The following is a 14715-nucleotide window of genomic DNA, read 5'->3' on the forward strand; positions in this document are numbered from 1 at the left end:
AAGGTGAGAAACAAAAAATATGAAAAGAAAGAGGTTGAACTACAACTTTGAAAACTAAAATAAACAAACTGGACAAACAAATTAAGCTTATTATGAGACAAAATCAAGGAAAATCAAATCAAAAGAAAAAATTCTATAAAGATATTGAGCATAATAGAAAATCATCTTATAGATACATTAGAGGTGGAAGGAATAAAGACATACAGACTGATACACTGTGTATAAATTCTAAAATGTATTCTCAGACCCAACAGATCATAGATATATTTACAAAATCTTATTCAAAATAGTTTGGTACCACAAATGGGCTGATAAATTGTCCTAATAACCTCAGATACTGAAATCAGATTGGATTATATTAAAAAAAAAATGCAAACTGGATCCAAACAAAGCACAGAATTGGTAATAATGACCTCAGAACACTTCATCGAGAACTTACAATACTATTATATCTGTTATTAGACTGTATAAATATGGTTAGATTCCTCAAGATTGGAAATATGCACTTATTAAACCTGTCTTTAAGGGAAAGGGGAGTAGGACAACCCAGAGTCATACAAACCCTTAAGTCAACTTTCATGTTGTGGAAAATAATGGAGAAGGTAATATTGGATAAGTTATTGTCAGAACTGGACATGTTGAGACTTGAAACCATATATCAGCATGCATATGTTGAAAATAGATCTGTTACCACCTGTAACATGATGTTCTATAACAATATAATAACAGCAATGAATGAAAAATGGTGCTGTGATGTAATTTATATAGATTTAACTTAAGTATTTGATGGGATCATACACAAAACATTGATCAATAAATTATAAGAACTAGGTATTGATGCACTGTTGACATGATGGATAGCTGCATGGCTTACAAATAGCACATTTCAAGTACCATACAGCAATTGGACTGGTGAAATTCAAGGTTACAGTCAGGGCGTCCCACAGAGCTTTGACCTAGGCCCATACTTGTTCAGATTGTATCTTTCAGATTTATCTTTTTCATCTGAGGTGAGGTGTTCTACAGTCTGAAAGCAGTTCACTTTAAATTGGGTAAACTTTTTACATGTGTTACAGATAGGGGATGTCTGCAAAAGAACTTGACTAAATTGACCACTTTGGCACAGGAGAATAATATGCTGATAAAAACATCAAAAACTAAGCATATGAGGTTAGGGAGACATAAATTCAAAGGCAGATATTTAATACAGCACACAGTGATTGAAGCTGTATATTCATTTAAAGACCTGGGTATATGGGTAGATCCAGCTTTTAGTTTGTCTAATCATATAGACCAATTGGTTAACGATAGTTCTAGAACTATAGGTTATATAAAATGATTTTTAAAGTCTAGAAAATCAGAAATGATGAAGTAATTGTTTGTTAGTTACATAAGATCCAAACTTGAGTATGGAATAACAATAAAGAAAACAAGCATGCGTAAACTGGAAAGAGTACATTGGAAATATGCCAAGGGTATACATGGATGTGAAAATTGAAGTTATTATGAAAGACTAAAGTATGTGAACCTGTACAGATGAGATACCTAATCAGGTATACAGGGCATTTAAAAATGAATACCTCTGGGAATGTCTGTGGTTATCAAAAAGTGGAAGAGAATCATCAGACAACCCATGCAGAAGATTCTACAGGAATGAGAGGTATAGTGAATAGCTGTCTGCGAGAGCAGCTGATGCATAGAATAGACTGCCAAATTACATTAAAGCAAGCACTAGGTTAGGTATTTTAAGAACAGACTGGAGTCTGGACACCTATTATGTTAATAACTGTTTTGGTATATTGGCAAGCTAGAAGGGTATTAATGCCCGTGCTTGAAATATCTGTATGTATGTATAGAGGGGCATCTGTCTGATATCATGCACTTGCACATTCAGCTCGATCAATTTGTAAGGATGCTTACTTCAACCACAGATAATATTATGTGCTTTTCAAATTTGGGGAGAATTTTTATGAACAAACACTTAGCATTGTAGAGGTGACAGGCGAGTAAAGATATAAAAAACAAACTTTAATGCAAATCAGCACACACAGACATAAAAGCTTAACAGTGTACGTGTTTTCATCCTTGACTTAGGACTCTTTCAGATACTGAGTTAATGTTCATATTATATTTATATAGTCAAGCCAGTCACCAATACCATCATGCTTATTAAAAAAAAAAAATATATATATATATATATATATATATATATATATATATATATATACATATATAAATATTTACACATTTTATAAAACTTGCTTAAGAATGTTATACTATATTATGTACCTATTTAGTCAATGTTTCTAATATATTTGTTATACAGACTTTGTGTATACCTAGGGATACAATTCCTGGTAACCAGGAAATGATGTCACAGGAGAGCTACCAAGTGCAGACACGTGAATCGCAAGTTAACTCAGAGACTAAGGGCAATGTCATGCCTTCAGTAAACAGGGGGCCATTATTTTCTGGATGCACTGGATTACCGAACATCTTTTACATTCAATTAGACCATCAGAATGAGACTACGATGGAAAGAAAAAGAATGGAGGGAGCCCTACCAAAAGAACAATGATTAAATAGAAAAGATGACTTATTTAGCCACTCTAACGCTATACAGAGGGGCAATAGCAGTACTGAATTGGGAGTTTAGCTCTCAGATAAATTTTTATTTACACAAGCTTGGCAACCAGTTATGGATGATACTTTTATTGACACATAAAATGAATGTTAGACATTTACATAAGTTATACTGAAATACAAATCACTTAATTTAGATAATAGTTATTTAAAAGACTGTATTCCAAGAGGCATCGTACCGAAAGGTCTGAGGGTTTATAAATGCCTGAACAATGTTGTAGAAGGATTGGATTTTCTTAAGTAGTTGCTTAGAATTGTTGACAATTGTGGCTTTGAAATTATGAAAGCAATTATAAGCCAAAATGAGAAAGAAATTGTGTTAATGTTTAAGCAAATAGAAGTGATTAATAACAAGGTTATTAATGATCTGTTATTTACAGCGGAAGATGAACAGCAACAATATTATAATATAAGAGAAAAAAAAACAGATGAAAAATATGCATATTTGGTGAGAAGAAAAAGTAAAAAAAAAAAACTGGAAAGAGATAGAATAGAATATGAATAAAATAAAAGGTACCCAAGACCTAGACATTTTTATAATAAATATAATAATTTTAAACATTTATATATACCAACCCACCAAGAGAATAATGCTGCCACAAGAGGAGATGGACATTTTAGAGGGGAGCAGTACACACTGGAAAGAAGACAGGATAAAGGTTACGATAATTTTTACATTAATGACCCTTTTGATTTTCCATCCTTAAGGAAGCTGGAAAAGATAAAAAACAACCGGCAACATATTATAGCTACAACAGGGGAAGGGGACAAGGAGAAAGGAGATAAAATGTAGGAAGCAAGTGAGCAAGGGTGAAACAGAGCAGGTAACCAGGTTGAACATAGAAAGAGAACAAATTCAACAGAAAGGATATATGTTTCAATATAAAAATGTTAATATATTTAATTATAGTGATATAGAAATTAATAGAACCTATTTAATTTATTTATGAAAGGGTTCAACTTTGTTCCTAGTAAGAAAAGCGACATTATCAAAATATTAATAGATCTTAAATTATTTATAAGGAAAAAGCATTTAGAGCTGATGTTCCCTGAAGGAGAGGGAGAGTATGGGCAGGAGAGAACCCTTAAAAAGAATAGTACATAAAATCCACCTGTGCACTCACAACTGAGAAACTTTGAAATGGTGGTCAAAGGAGAATTAAGGGAAGCTATACAGAGTATAAAAGTTAATCTAACCTCCCCCCTAGAAGAAAAGAAATTATTGGAAAAACTTTATAGGGATAAGAATTTAAGGATTATGAGACCAGATAAAGGGGGAGGGATAATTATTATGGACAACAGCATATTTAGCTAAAATTATGGAAATATTAAGTGATGAGACCAAATACTCTAGAATTTTGAAAAAAGAAATCAGTATTGGATATCTGAAATTGATTATATGCTAAAGGATCTACTTTTGGAAGGAATGATTGATTTAGACACATATTATTATTTATGGACAGATAAACCAACTATTCTGTCCATTTTTGGGATCCCAAACATTCATAAAAAATTATATGGACCCACTTCTTAGACACATAGTAGCTGCTAGTGTTTCTAAAATGCATATGCTCGAAATTGTAGAAGCTTGACTGTGTGAATGGGGAATGGCATACAGCGCAGAACAGGAGATTTCCCTTTCTGCGCTGTAGTGCGATCTCGGAGTTGGAATAAATAAGTAGCGGGGTTGTGGGAGTTGCAGGGGGGCTTGCCCCTCTGCAGAAACACTTTTCTGTGTTACTTTTTTTTTGTTCTGTTTCACAAAGTCGAGCTTCAGAAATTCGAGCATATGGTGTCGGCCATATGCATTTCGAGTTTCTGAATGTTCGACTTTGTGAAGGGGAACTGCATATACATATATATAATATACACATATACACACATGCACACATATCAGGCTTCTACTAATTTCTTTCATTAAATTGGGCATGTTATGCTTGTTCTTCCACACAATTAGTGCTGTTTTTCTTTTTTTATAGTGGCATCCTCACAGATTTTCTTATATATTTTTTTTCTTACTGATATAATTTCATTGGCTAGACATTTCATTTCTGTTTTTAAGCGAGTTAGCTTTTCGGTATTATTTGATTCTCTTTTCTTCTTATATTGCACTTGAGTTTTCCTAATTTCTTCCTTAATACAGGCTTTCCAATTGGGCTTATTTTCAGTTACTGTTGGTCTTCTATATTATTTCTTACAAGATTTCACATCAGACTGAATGTTATCAAATTAACTGGGAAATTTACAGCACCACAAATAAGTATGCACAAAACATCCTAGCTGTAATAATTGCCAACTCTTTAGACTAACTAGTTCACTTCCCAACTGTGGGTTCAAAACTACTGGATCTAATGTGCACCAATGCAAACCCATTATGCTCTACACCTGTAGTTGCCCCATTACTGGTCATATCCAAATATTGTTCAGTAATATTCACTAAAGGGATTAAATCAGAATTACCATCAAACCCTTTTGTTTCTAGAGAATATTTTAAAGTGCATCTATTGCAACTAGTTGATGACCTGTTGAAATGTAAACTCCCCCTCCCCTAGCTCACCTTGTCTCATACACTGCTGAGTTCATGGGCAGTTTCTATGTTCACCTAAAAACATGCATTGATGCATCAGTCCCCATGAGGTATAAATATTATGCCAAGTTCAGAAATAAACCCATATGGTGGAACCCTAGTATAAACAAGCAAGGTAGAAAGAGGAAGAATTATATTGTCTATCCAGAAGAATAAACGTAATACTGCAATTTCTAAAAGTACTTTCAAAAAGATTAACAAAGAACTGAGAAGCAAACTCAATTCTTCCAAAGGTGAGTATGAAGCTGAAATTGTTACCTGTGTGAATAACAACCACAAAGTCTTTTTCATCTGTGTCAGAAACTTTAAAAGCAATGCACTAATCTAATACATAACAATGCATATTTATCTCCAGAACACATAGCCAACTTAATAGTGGATACATTTACCTCAAACCTTATACCAGGGCCACTCCAAAAAGCCTTGCTGCTTGAGATAGATGCTACCATTTGTTTCAATATCTATTTTACCCAATATAATTGAACACCCTTATGAGGGGTATTGTGGAATTTGACTGGTGGCAGCCACTACCTTGTAATTTGGGCAAAGAAACACAGCAGGTAAATCTGTATCAGTCTTTCCCAAGAGTGTGTGTATGTGTGAAGATTAGTCATTTAAGAGTGAGTGTGTCAGAAACGTAGAATTGGGGCACAGTGCTCTGCAGTGTTTAGTGTGGCAACTCATTTGGGGACCCGGAATAAACCATATAGTACAGTCCCAGGTTTAGAACATCTTGTCAATGTACCCTTAGGTAAAATTGTGTCTTTCTATCCCTGCTTTTAGTGACATTATCTTATCGGAGACAGTGGTGAGGATTGAGATTCCTTAGTTAATGCCCCGGGGTAAAGAGGGCTCATCACACCTTGTTATCAAGTCTTATACCTGATTTACTTTCCTACTGGAGTATGAGAACAATGTAACTGAAATATCTTGTTAATAGAAAAATATTGTCTGTATAAGCCATTTTGCCTGCATTGATAAATTTGAGTATGTGTATATTTTGGCAAAAATTATGAAGGTCTTAAATAGTTATACAGATCTCTTTCTAACAGAAAATATATTTTACTGCTTACCTTCTCTAAAGGTTTTATTTTCATTTATCTTAACATTATGACTATCTAGAATTTTCCCTCCCCGTTTCCACTTTTGATACTTTTAGAGACTTGGTCATTGTTTCCTTTCAGTATGTCAGAGATCCCACATTAATTCTTGGTGGCCTCTTCCCTAATTTGTCACTTTGCTAACCATATTCTGAGGCTCATTTCATGTAATGCTTGGATTCAAACAGTTGCATTTAACTTTTATATGTCTTTCTCTAAAATCTTGTTGAAAGAGTATCCCTGGGATTCATAAAGGCTGACTTCAATGTGGAAACTTTATTTCAGCAGGTTGTCACGTCAGGGTAAATCATTTTGCTTTACAGAGTGCTATGCTGCTGACATTTCCCCCTGCTGGGACCTTAACACAGAGAGTTGTCTCACTAAATGAAGCTGAATGAATGTAAGTGTGTGTGTGTGTGTGTGTGTGTGTGTGTGTGTGTGTGTGTGTGTGTGTGTGTGTGTGTGTGTGCGTGTGTTTGTGTGTGTGTGTGTGTGGTATGGTCTGATAGTGCACACGATAATGAGCCCCTACTGAGGTGTTTCTTAGCATGTCTTTAACATGTATGTAAATTGGAATTTGTCTCCATTACACTAATTGACATACCCATACTGGGCAATTAGCACAGGTCGAAAGAAGTTATCGGACCCTTGCCCTTTCTTCCATTTATATTTCATCATGTTTTAAAATGCTGCATTTTTTTGGGTTTTTTATCACATCCCTCATAATTCTGTACAAGTTTCACTGCTATACAAATTTTAGACTAATACATTGCTTCTAGTTTGATTATGGATGTGCAATACAATACTGCAAAATATAAAATATTCTGGCTATAATTTAAAGAATGTCATTAACACAATTGCAGCTCTCTTGCCAGAGATCTGAGAAATAAATGCCTTATATATAGTAGTCAGAATTTTATTCGATCTAAGAGTGGAAGCATGGGTCTTTTTATTTATTCCATGGGCATATTTTATTTATTTATTTACTTATTTATATTTGTTTATTGTAGTAGTGCACTGATCTCAACTAACCATTTTCAGGCAGTCTGGGTGGATAGGTTCACAATGAATAAGTCATATTCAAAGAAATAAGGATATGCTAAAAAGAGGCAAGAATATGCTACAACATTTAGCTCAAGAAGCAGTTTACAATGTCAAAACATGGGTGGAAAAACTGAATTATGCTTAGAGCTTTACGGATACGATGTAGCCATAATGACTGAGATTGCTTATGCTACAGGGGCAGCAGCATATCATTATATAGAAAAGTATGAAGACATTAGAAGAGGCAAGTGAGAAAGTGAGAATAGTTGCAGGAAAGGATACCATGAGGAGAAGATAGAGAAAAGGCGGGAAAGGCATACAGAGGTAAGATGAACAGAGATGAGAAGAAGAGTGAGAGAGAGATGCAAAGAGAAGAGGGAAGAAGGATAAATGAGAGGCAGTAAGTAAGAAGATGGCAAGATGAGATAAGGAGAGAGCTAGAAGGTTCATATAATGTGACCTGAGTTTTATGAAGAGTTGTTAGTTAGTTGATTAGGGAATTACTGCCTTTATATGCTTTTACAGGTCTATATTACCATGTCAAAAGACATGTAATTGACATGGAAATATTGACCCTTTAAAATCATGAATGGCTGCTTTAGCGGATTTTTTCCCGGGGGAAAAAGTGCTCAGCCATCATAGGGGACTTGCCCTTTTCCCACTGTAATGCGATCTTGGAGTTGGTATATATTTAGTTAGGGGGGTGTCGAGTTCGAAAGTTTTTTTCTTTGTGCATGGCCAAGCAATTTTATTCCCCTGGGAAAAAATTCTCTGAAGTGGCCGTTCTAGATTTTAACAGGTTGATATTTCCATGTTGATTAAGATGTGTTTAGGGAACCCATCTTTTGATGTGGTAATATAGACCCGCTTTTACTGATTTTCATGTTTACTGGACTGGAGTAAATGTATACTTTTTACAATGAGCTGAAACCGCTCGATTAAAAAAAAAAAAAGAAAAGATTGCATCTGGGAGCTTCAATGATTATCCGCATTGGTTAGAAATCTATAAAATGTGGTAATCTTCAAACCTGTTAAATGTCAGTTAATCAATCCTATATTTATCCTCTGCGCTTTAATGACATTGTCTCAGGTTATTTACCAGTGACTTTATATTGAAACCTTAAGTAACTTTGTGAGAAACTATGGAATACAATATTGGAACTAGTTTAGTTTAAATGATGTAGGACAAAACAGTATATGTGAAGAAATGAATGCCCTAAAAATTCTTAAAAAAAACTGAATCAGTATTTGAAAACATATTTCATTAAAAATGCAGTGGGAAGCAGAGCTAGATTCAGCACTAGGCAACCTGGGCAGTTGTCTAGACCTGGTGGCTTGGGGAGCACACTGACCAGGTGGCTTCCACATACTTTTTAATTAATAAAAAAAATAATAATAAATGTAAACATTTCTTTGGTTTCCTTTCCTTTAAGATGGCACGTGCACTTGCCATCCTTGCATCCTTAATACGACACAAGCACCAATGCAGATGTAATGTAAACATGTTCCACTTGTTAACTTGCAGCCATTCCATAAGTTTTGTGTGCTGTGTGTGTAAAATGCCCTAGTTAAGGATGGCAGGTTAGTCAGTTAACTTATGCCCTTGTTAAGTATAGTACGTTAGTCAATTAACTTACTTAGACTCAGGCCTTTTATTGGTAACAGGAGACAAGAGCCTGAATCCTCTTCACCAACTACCAGACTAGTCAAGGATTTTATGAGTTTTAGTGAAGACAAGAGCCTGAATCATCTGCACCAAATATTAGACTGCAAAAGGAATTGTGAGTTTCAGTGCATTTTCAAAGAATTATGAGTTTCAATGGAAGAGAAGTTTATTGCTGCTCATGCAAAGTCTGTTTGCAATGTGCAACCATTTTGTTTAAACGGAAGTCAGTGTTTGTGCTGTAGAGTTAGACAGTAGTGTTAGTAACACAACAGGTAGCATACTTGCCTTTGGTGCAGAAGGCTGTGGGTTGTACTCACACATCATGGGGGTGGATTCCTGATACTGTGGTGTACTTTAAGGGGTTGGATGATATGACTAGTAATTATGAACTTATCATCTTGTCAGCCATTCCCTATTGCAATATTACCAGCTTAACAACTTTTTTTAATGTAACACAGGCAATTAATTCTTCAAGGGCAGAAGACACTGAGTTTGTAGATAAAACATGAAATGTAAAGTTGTTTGGCAGTAGCAACCTTTTCATTAGTTACAGATGTCTTTTACTTCAGCAGAAGAAACTATGCATATTAACTGATATTGGAGGATTGTAATGGCAGAAGGTTGAGTGGCCTTTTATGGTTGAAATATTCTGAAATGGGTAGCTTTGTCATTATTGGTTCATACATTTTGTTTCATTGTTTAATGGAAAAATGTTCAAAACTGCCAATTTAAAATGGGTCTTCTTCAGAAGAGGGTCTCCTTCAGTAGAGTGAAAGTTCAAAAGATTGAAAATCAAAATATCTAAAGCTCAGAATATTGAAAATAGAATATGCCCCTTCTCTATTGTGTGATCTCAAAGTTGTTATATAAAATTAGCAGGGGAGGTGTGGGGTGCATCCCCCACATGAGGGGTGCAGGGGTATGCCCCCTGCATTAAAATTGTTTTAGATATTTTGAGTTTTAGATATTTTGATCTTCAGTCTTTTGAACTTTTGATCCTCTGACATAGACCCATTTAGAACACATTCTAACAAGTGATGCTGTATTATACAAGGAATATAATTTAATACAGTCAGGAAGGCGCATCAAAGAACACCTGCATGTATGCATGGTCCTAAAAATCAGTTCAAGGAGCCTGTGGTTTGAAAACAGCAAAAAGGTAAACTTAATCTGCCACTGGCAAGATGCATTTTCTTTGAAAGTGGGTTTCAATGCCATTTCAATAAATGCGAGTTTCAAAACACAAGCCTTTTAGCTTCCCTTAAGGTGTACTTTAAGGGGTTGGATGAGATGACTAGTAATTATGAACTTATCATTTTGCCAGCCATTCCCTATTGCAATATTACCAGCTTACCAACTTTTTTAAATGTAACATGGGCAATTAATTCTTCAAGGGCAGAAGATGAAACATGAAATGTAAAGTTGTTTGGCAGTAGCAACCTCTTCATTCGTTACAGAAGGCTGAGTGGCCTTTTATGGTTAAAATATTCTGATATGGGTAGCTTTGTCACTATTGGTTCATACATTTTGTTTCATTGCTTACTGGAAAAATGTTCAAAACTGCCAATTTAAAATGGGTTTCCTTCAGAAGAGTGAAAGTTCAAAAGATTGAAAATCAAAATATCTAAAGCTCAGAATATTGAAAATAGAATATGCCCCTTCTCCTCTGCTATGTGATCTCAAAGTTGTCATATAAAATTAGCAGGGGCGGTGTGGGGGTGCACCCCCCCACACATGAGGGGTGCAGGGGTGTGCTTCCTGCATTAAAAATGTTTTAGATATTTTGAGTTTTAGATATTTTGATTTTCAGTCTTTTGAACTTTTAATCCTCTGACATAGACCCATTTAGAACACATTCTAACAAGTGATGCTGTATTATACAAGGCACAATCTTCTACTATCAAAATATCCAAAAGAAACATGCTACCAACCCCCAAAAATTTTGGGCAGCAATCAACTTCATTTTACAACCCGGGAAAACATCCACCCCCACACCCAAAGCACAAAACAACCTAGACAATATCCCCACCAATTTAACAAATTTTACTGAAACAATCCAAGCCCTAGCTGATAATCAAACTAATACTTATCACCCCACCTCATTAAAAGTATCTACTCCAAATGAAATACTAGATAACAACACCCGATTCAACTTTTATTCAGTATCAATCAAGACCATTGAAAAACTCAAACCCACCACCCTGGCTGCTGATAACCTACCTGCTGAATATCTGCAAATAGCTGCAGAAGCCATAGCCTATCCTGTTACTATACTTATTAATAGATCATCTCAGAATGTATAGTACCCCATTTATGGAAAATATCACATATAATACCACTGCATAAAGGAGGTAACTCCTTTAAATTCAATAACTATTGGCCTATAGCTATACTATCCCCCTTATCAAAAATCCTTAAAAGAGTAATATACTCACAACTGATGGAATACCTGTTAGAAAACAAATTATCTACCCAGCAACATGGCTTTAGACCCTTCCATAGTACCACCACTGCACTTACATCATTCACTAACACCATCAATCATCACAGAAATAATGGACTTCTAGTATCGGCTACATTCTTAGACTTATCCAAAGCATTCGACATGGTTAACCACCTTAAACTTCTTCAATCACTCTCTGTCTTAAACCTCAGTACCTTCTCTATTACATGGTTCAAGAACTATCTGTCAGGTAGGCAACAGGCAGTACAATGGCAAAAACAAATATCCTCCCTACTGCCTGTTTCCGTAGGGGTCACCCAAGGCTCCATCCCGGGTCCCTTACTCTTCACTCTTTTCACCAATCAACTCCCATCCACCACACCTAAAGCCTCCGTTGCCCAATATTCAGACAACACCACTATAATCTGTGCAGCCCCCACACTTGATCACCTCCTCTCCCTAACACAAGAATGCTTCTAACTAGCTGAAACATGGTTTACCAATCACCAGCTCATTCTTAATCAAACTAAAACAAAGTTACTCCTCTTTAGCGCTCATAGATCCTTATCCGTAATAGACAACTTTGCCATCACCTCCAACAACAAAACTTTTATTGCCCCATCCACCCACACCAAACTTCTAGGTGTAGAAATAGACAACCACCTCAGATTTGATTTGCACATTGCCCAAACCATAAAAAAAGTTCACAAAAAACTTGGACTGCTCTACCATAACAAACACTATCGCTCAAAGTAATCCAAAACAACAATAGCCAGGACACTTCTGCTATCTACCTTGCTTTATGCATCCCCTGTGCTCACAAATCTTCGTAAAACAGATCTAAGCAAACTTGAAACCTGCTATAATAAGATAGCTAGATTTGCCACAGAATTACCTTACAAAACACATCACCGTGAATCTCTCAACAAGCTTAACTGGTTAGAACTCCCTCTATTACTGCAATTAAATCAACTCTCACTAGGACACAAAATATTAAACCACTCAGACAAAATCCCAGCTCTTCAACATCTTATACATCCCCACACTACAACTAGACGCCTGAGATCTAGCACCCACAATTACCTAGACGTCACCAAATTTAACAATGAGGCAGGAAAAGCTGTCTACAGCTACTCAATCTCTAAACTCTGGAAGTCCCTCCCTACCCCACCTAATAATCAACAACACTACCACTCAGTTTAAGAAACTCCTTAAAGTTCACTTCTTGAACAACAGGTTATGCTCTTGTCTCACCCCAGGATAAAAAACTTTGATTACAACTAACTCGCATACACCACAATAATAATTGTTATTCTCTCACCCTATCCACAGTCCAATCATGACCAAAGGCAATTAAATGCCTTTAACTCCCAAAAATCACTACCAACTACATTTCCAACAAGTCCAATAACCACAAGATGGCTATGTATATCTTGTCATATTTGGAATGTGTAATGTAATGTCCTACCTAATGATGTTCTTACTTACTCTGAGTGTGTGCAATATGCTGTCATTTCATTGGAATGTTAGTTTTACCTCTAAGGAAAAGTTAATTCAAAATCTGTATGATGTTGTGAATATATATTCTTGGAGCCTTTCTCCCTGGGCCTCCGCTGAAAATGGACCTGTGTCCAGTTGGACTTTCCCGGTTATCAAATGTAAAATAAAATAAAATAAATATAATTTAATACAATCAGGAAGGTGCATCAAAGAACACCTGCATGTATGCATGGTCCTAAAAATCAGTGCAAGGAGCCTGTGGTTTGAAAATAGCAAAAAGGTAAACTTAATCTGCCACTGGCAAGATGCATTTTCTTTGAATGTGGGTTTCAATGTCATTTCAATTAATGTGAGTTTCGAGGGCAGAGAAGTATACTGTTCTTGCTAAGACTGTTTTTATTGTAAGACTGTATTGTTTGTTTAGCAAATGGCTATCAGTGTTTGTGCAATAAATTTTGAAATAAAAGTTTAAAGTTAAATCCAAATATCTGTAGTCATTGTAGAAGTAATATGCACACTGACAAGTTTGAACAATGTTTATGGTAACTGGAGAGAAATAGCCAAGTAATGGGACACTGGAATGGTCGTGGTTGGGTGGGTGTGTGGAGGGCCTGATCCATTACCCTGCCTAGGCTGTAGGGGTGGGATAAATGCCCCATTTGACCATGATCTGGCTCTGGTATGAGGAGCCACCGTATTACTGCAATTTTCAGGTTACTGTACCTTGACATGAGGAATCCACACCATGCAATGACCTTATTAGAGGCCATTCATTCAATGCAGTGCTATACAACTGGCTGCCATATAAACTGATGAAGCATGGTTTTAGCATAGTGCCTGTTAATGGAAGACTCTAATATTCATTTTATGTGTAAAACTGTCATCACTTCATAAAATGCTTTTAAGAAAAAGAAAAGAAAATGCACAGCAAAGACAATTTGTATTCATAGACAATGTACTGCTTACCTCAGACTATCAGAGAAAGACTCCACTCCCCATTTTGACAAGCAATATCCACCTCCACCAAATGCTAGTCGACCCATGACACTTGCAACATTTACTACTCTTCCTTTGTTAATTTTCAGAAGTGGTAGAAATTTTAGAGTGACTTCAATTAGTCCTATAAGGTTAACATTTAGAACTTTATGAAAATCGTCCATCTGCATCCAGTCAGTTGGCCCAATTGGTGTAGCTCTGCCAGCATTATTCACCAGTCCCCAGAGACCTGTAAATATACAATGGACATACCTTCAATGCTTTTGTCAGACTTGTCTTTTTTATTGTTTTTTTTTCCAATCTCCTACAATTTCACGCAGTGCTGGATACCTAGCTATGAATCTACAGCTAATACATTATATATCATTACAGCAGATAACAGAGGTTGTATGTGTATCCTCTCCAATGTACATTTTTGACAAGAACATCATTTTCATACATATTTCAAAGTAAAACTGCACAACATTCCCTTCACTGATACACACAGAGTCAGAAGCATATAAAAAAGAAGCAAGTCCTATATCTATGATGCACAAAGGTAAAGTCAAGACATCGCAAGCACCCCTTATTCTGCAAGTACTCATACATTTAGGAAAACTCACCAGCAGCAGACTGCCTCATACAACTTCATCTGAAATAAATCCATGCCTCCATCACAGTTCTCATTTCATCAGTGGTCCAAGACATCTAGTTACTGTATACTCATCACTAATGAATAGCTTACCTCTTTGGAGTG

The 14715-nt window shown here is 35.8% G+C and overlaps 1 protein-coding gene across 1 annotated transcript in view; it reads right to left on the bottom strand.

Moving 5' to 3' along the window:
- The window catches only part of LOC122805434 (retinol dehydrogenase 7-like), a gene marked incomplete at its 5' end in the record, with an annotated part of 238149 nt that overhangs the window by 172295 nt on the left and 51139 nt on the right, over nt 1-14715 (bottom strand). Inside the window, one exon of the mRNA XM_044075573.1 lies at nt 13950-14208. Coding sequence (XP_043931508.1) covers nt 13950-14208 — 259 coding nt within the window. The remainder of the gene's footprint in view (nt 1-13949; nt 14209-14715) is intronic.

The sequence above is a fragment of the Protopterus annectens genome, chromosome 6.part1 (genome assembly GCF_019279795.1).
Source record: "Protopterus annectens isolate FY-2018-M chromosome 6.part1, PAN1.0, whole genome shotgun sequence".
In the NCBI taxonomy this organism is placed as follows: Eukaryota; Metazoa; Chordata; order Ceratodontiformes; family Protopteridae; genus Protopterus; species Protopterus annectens.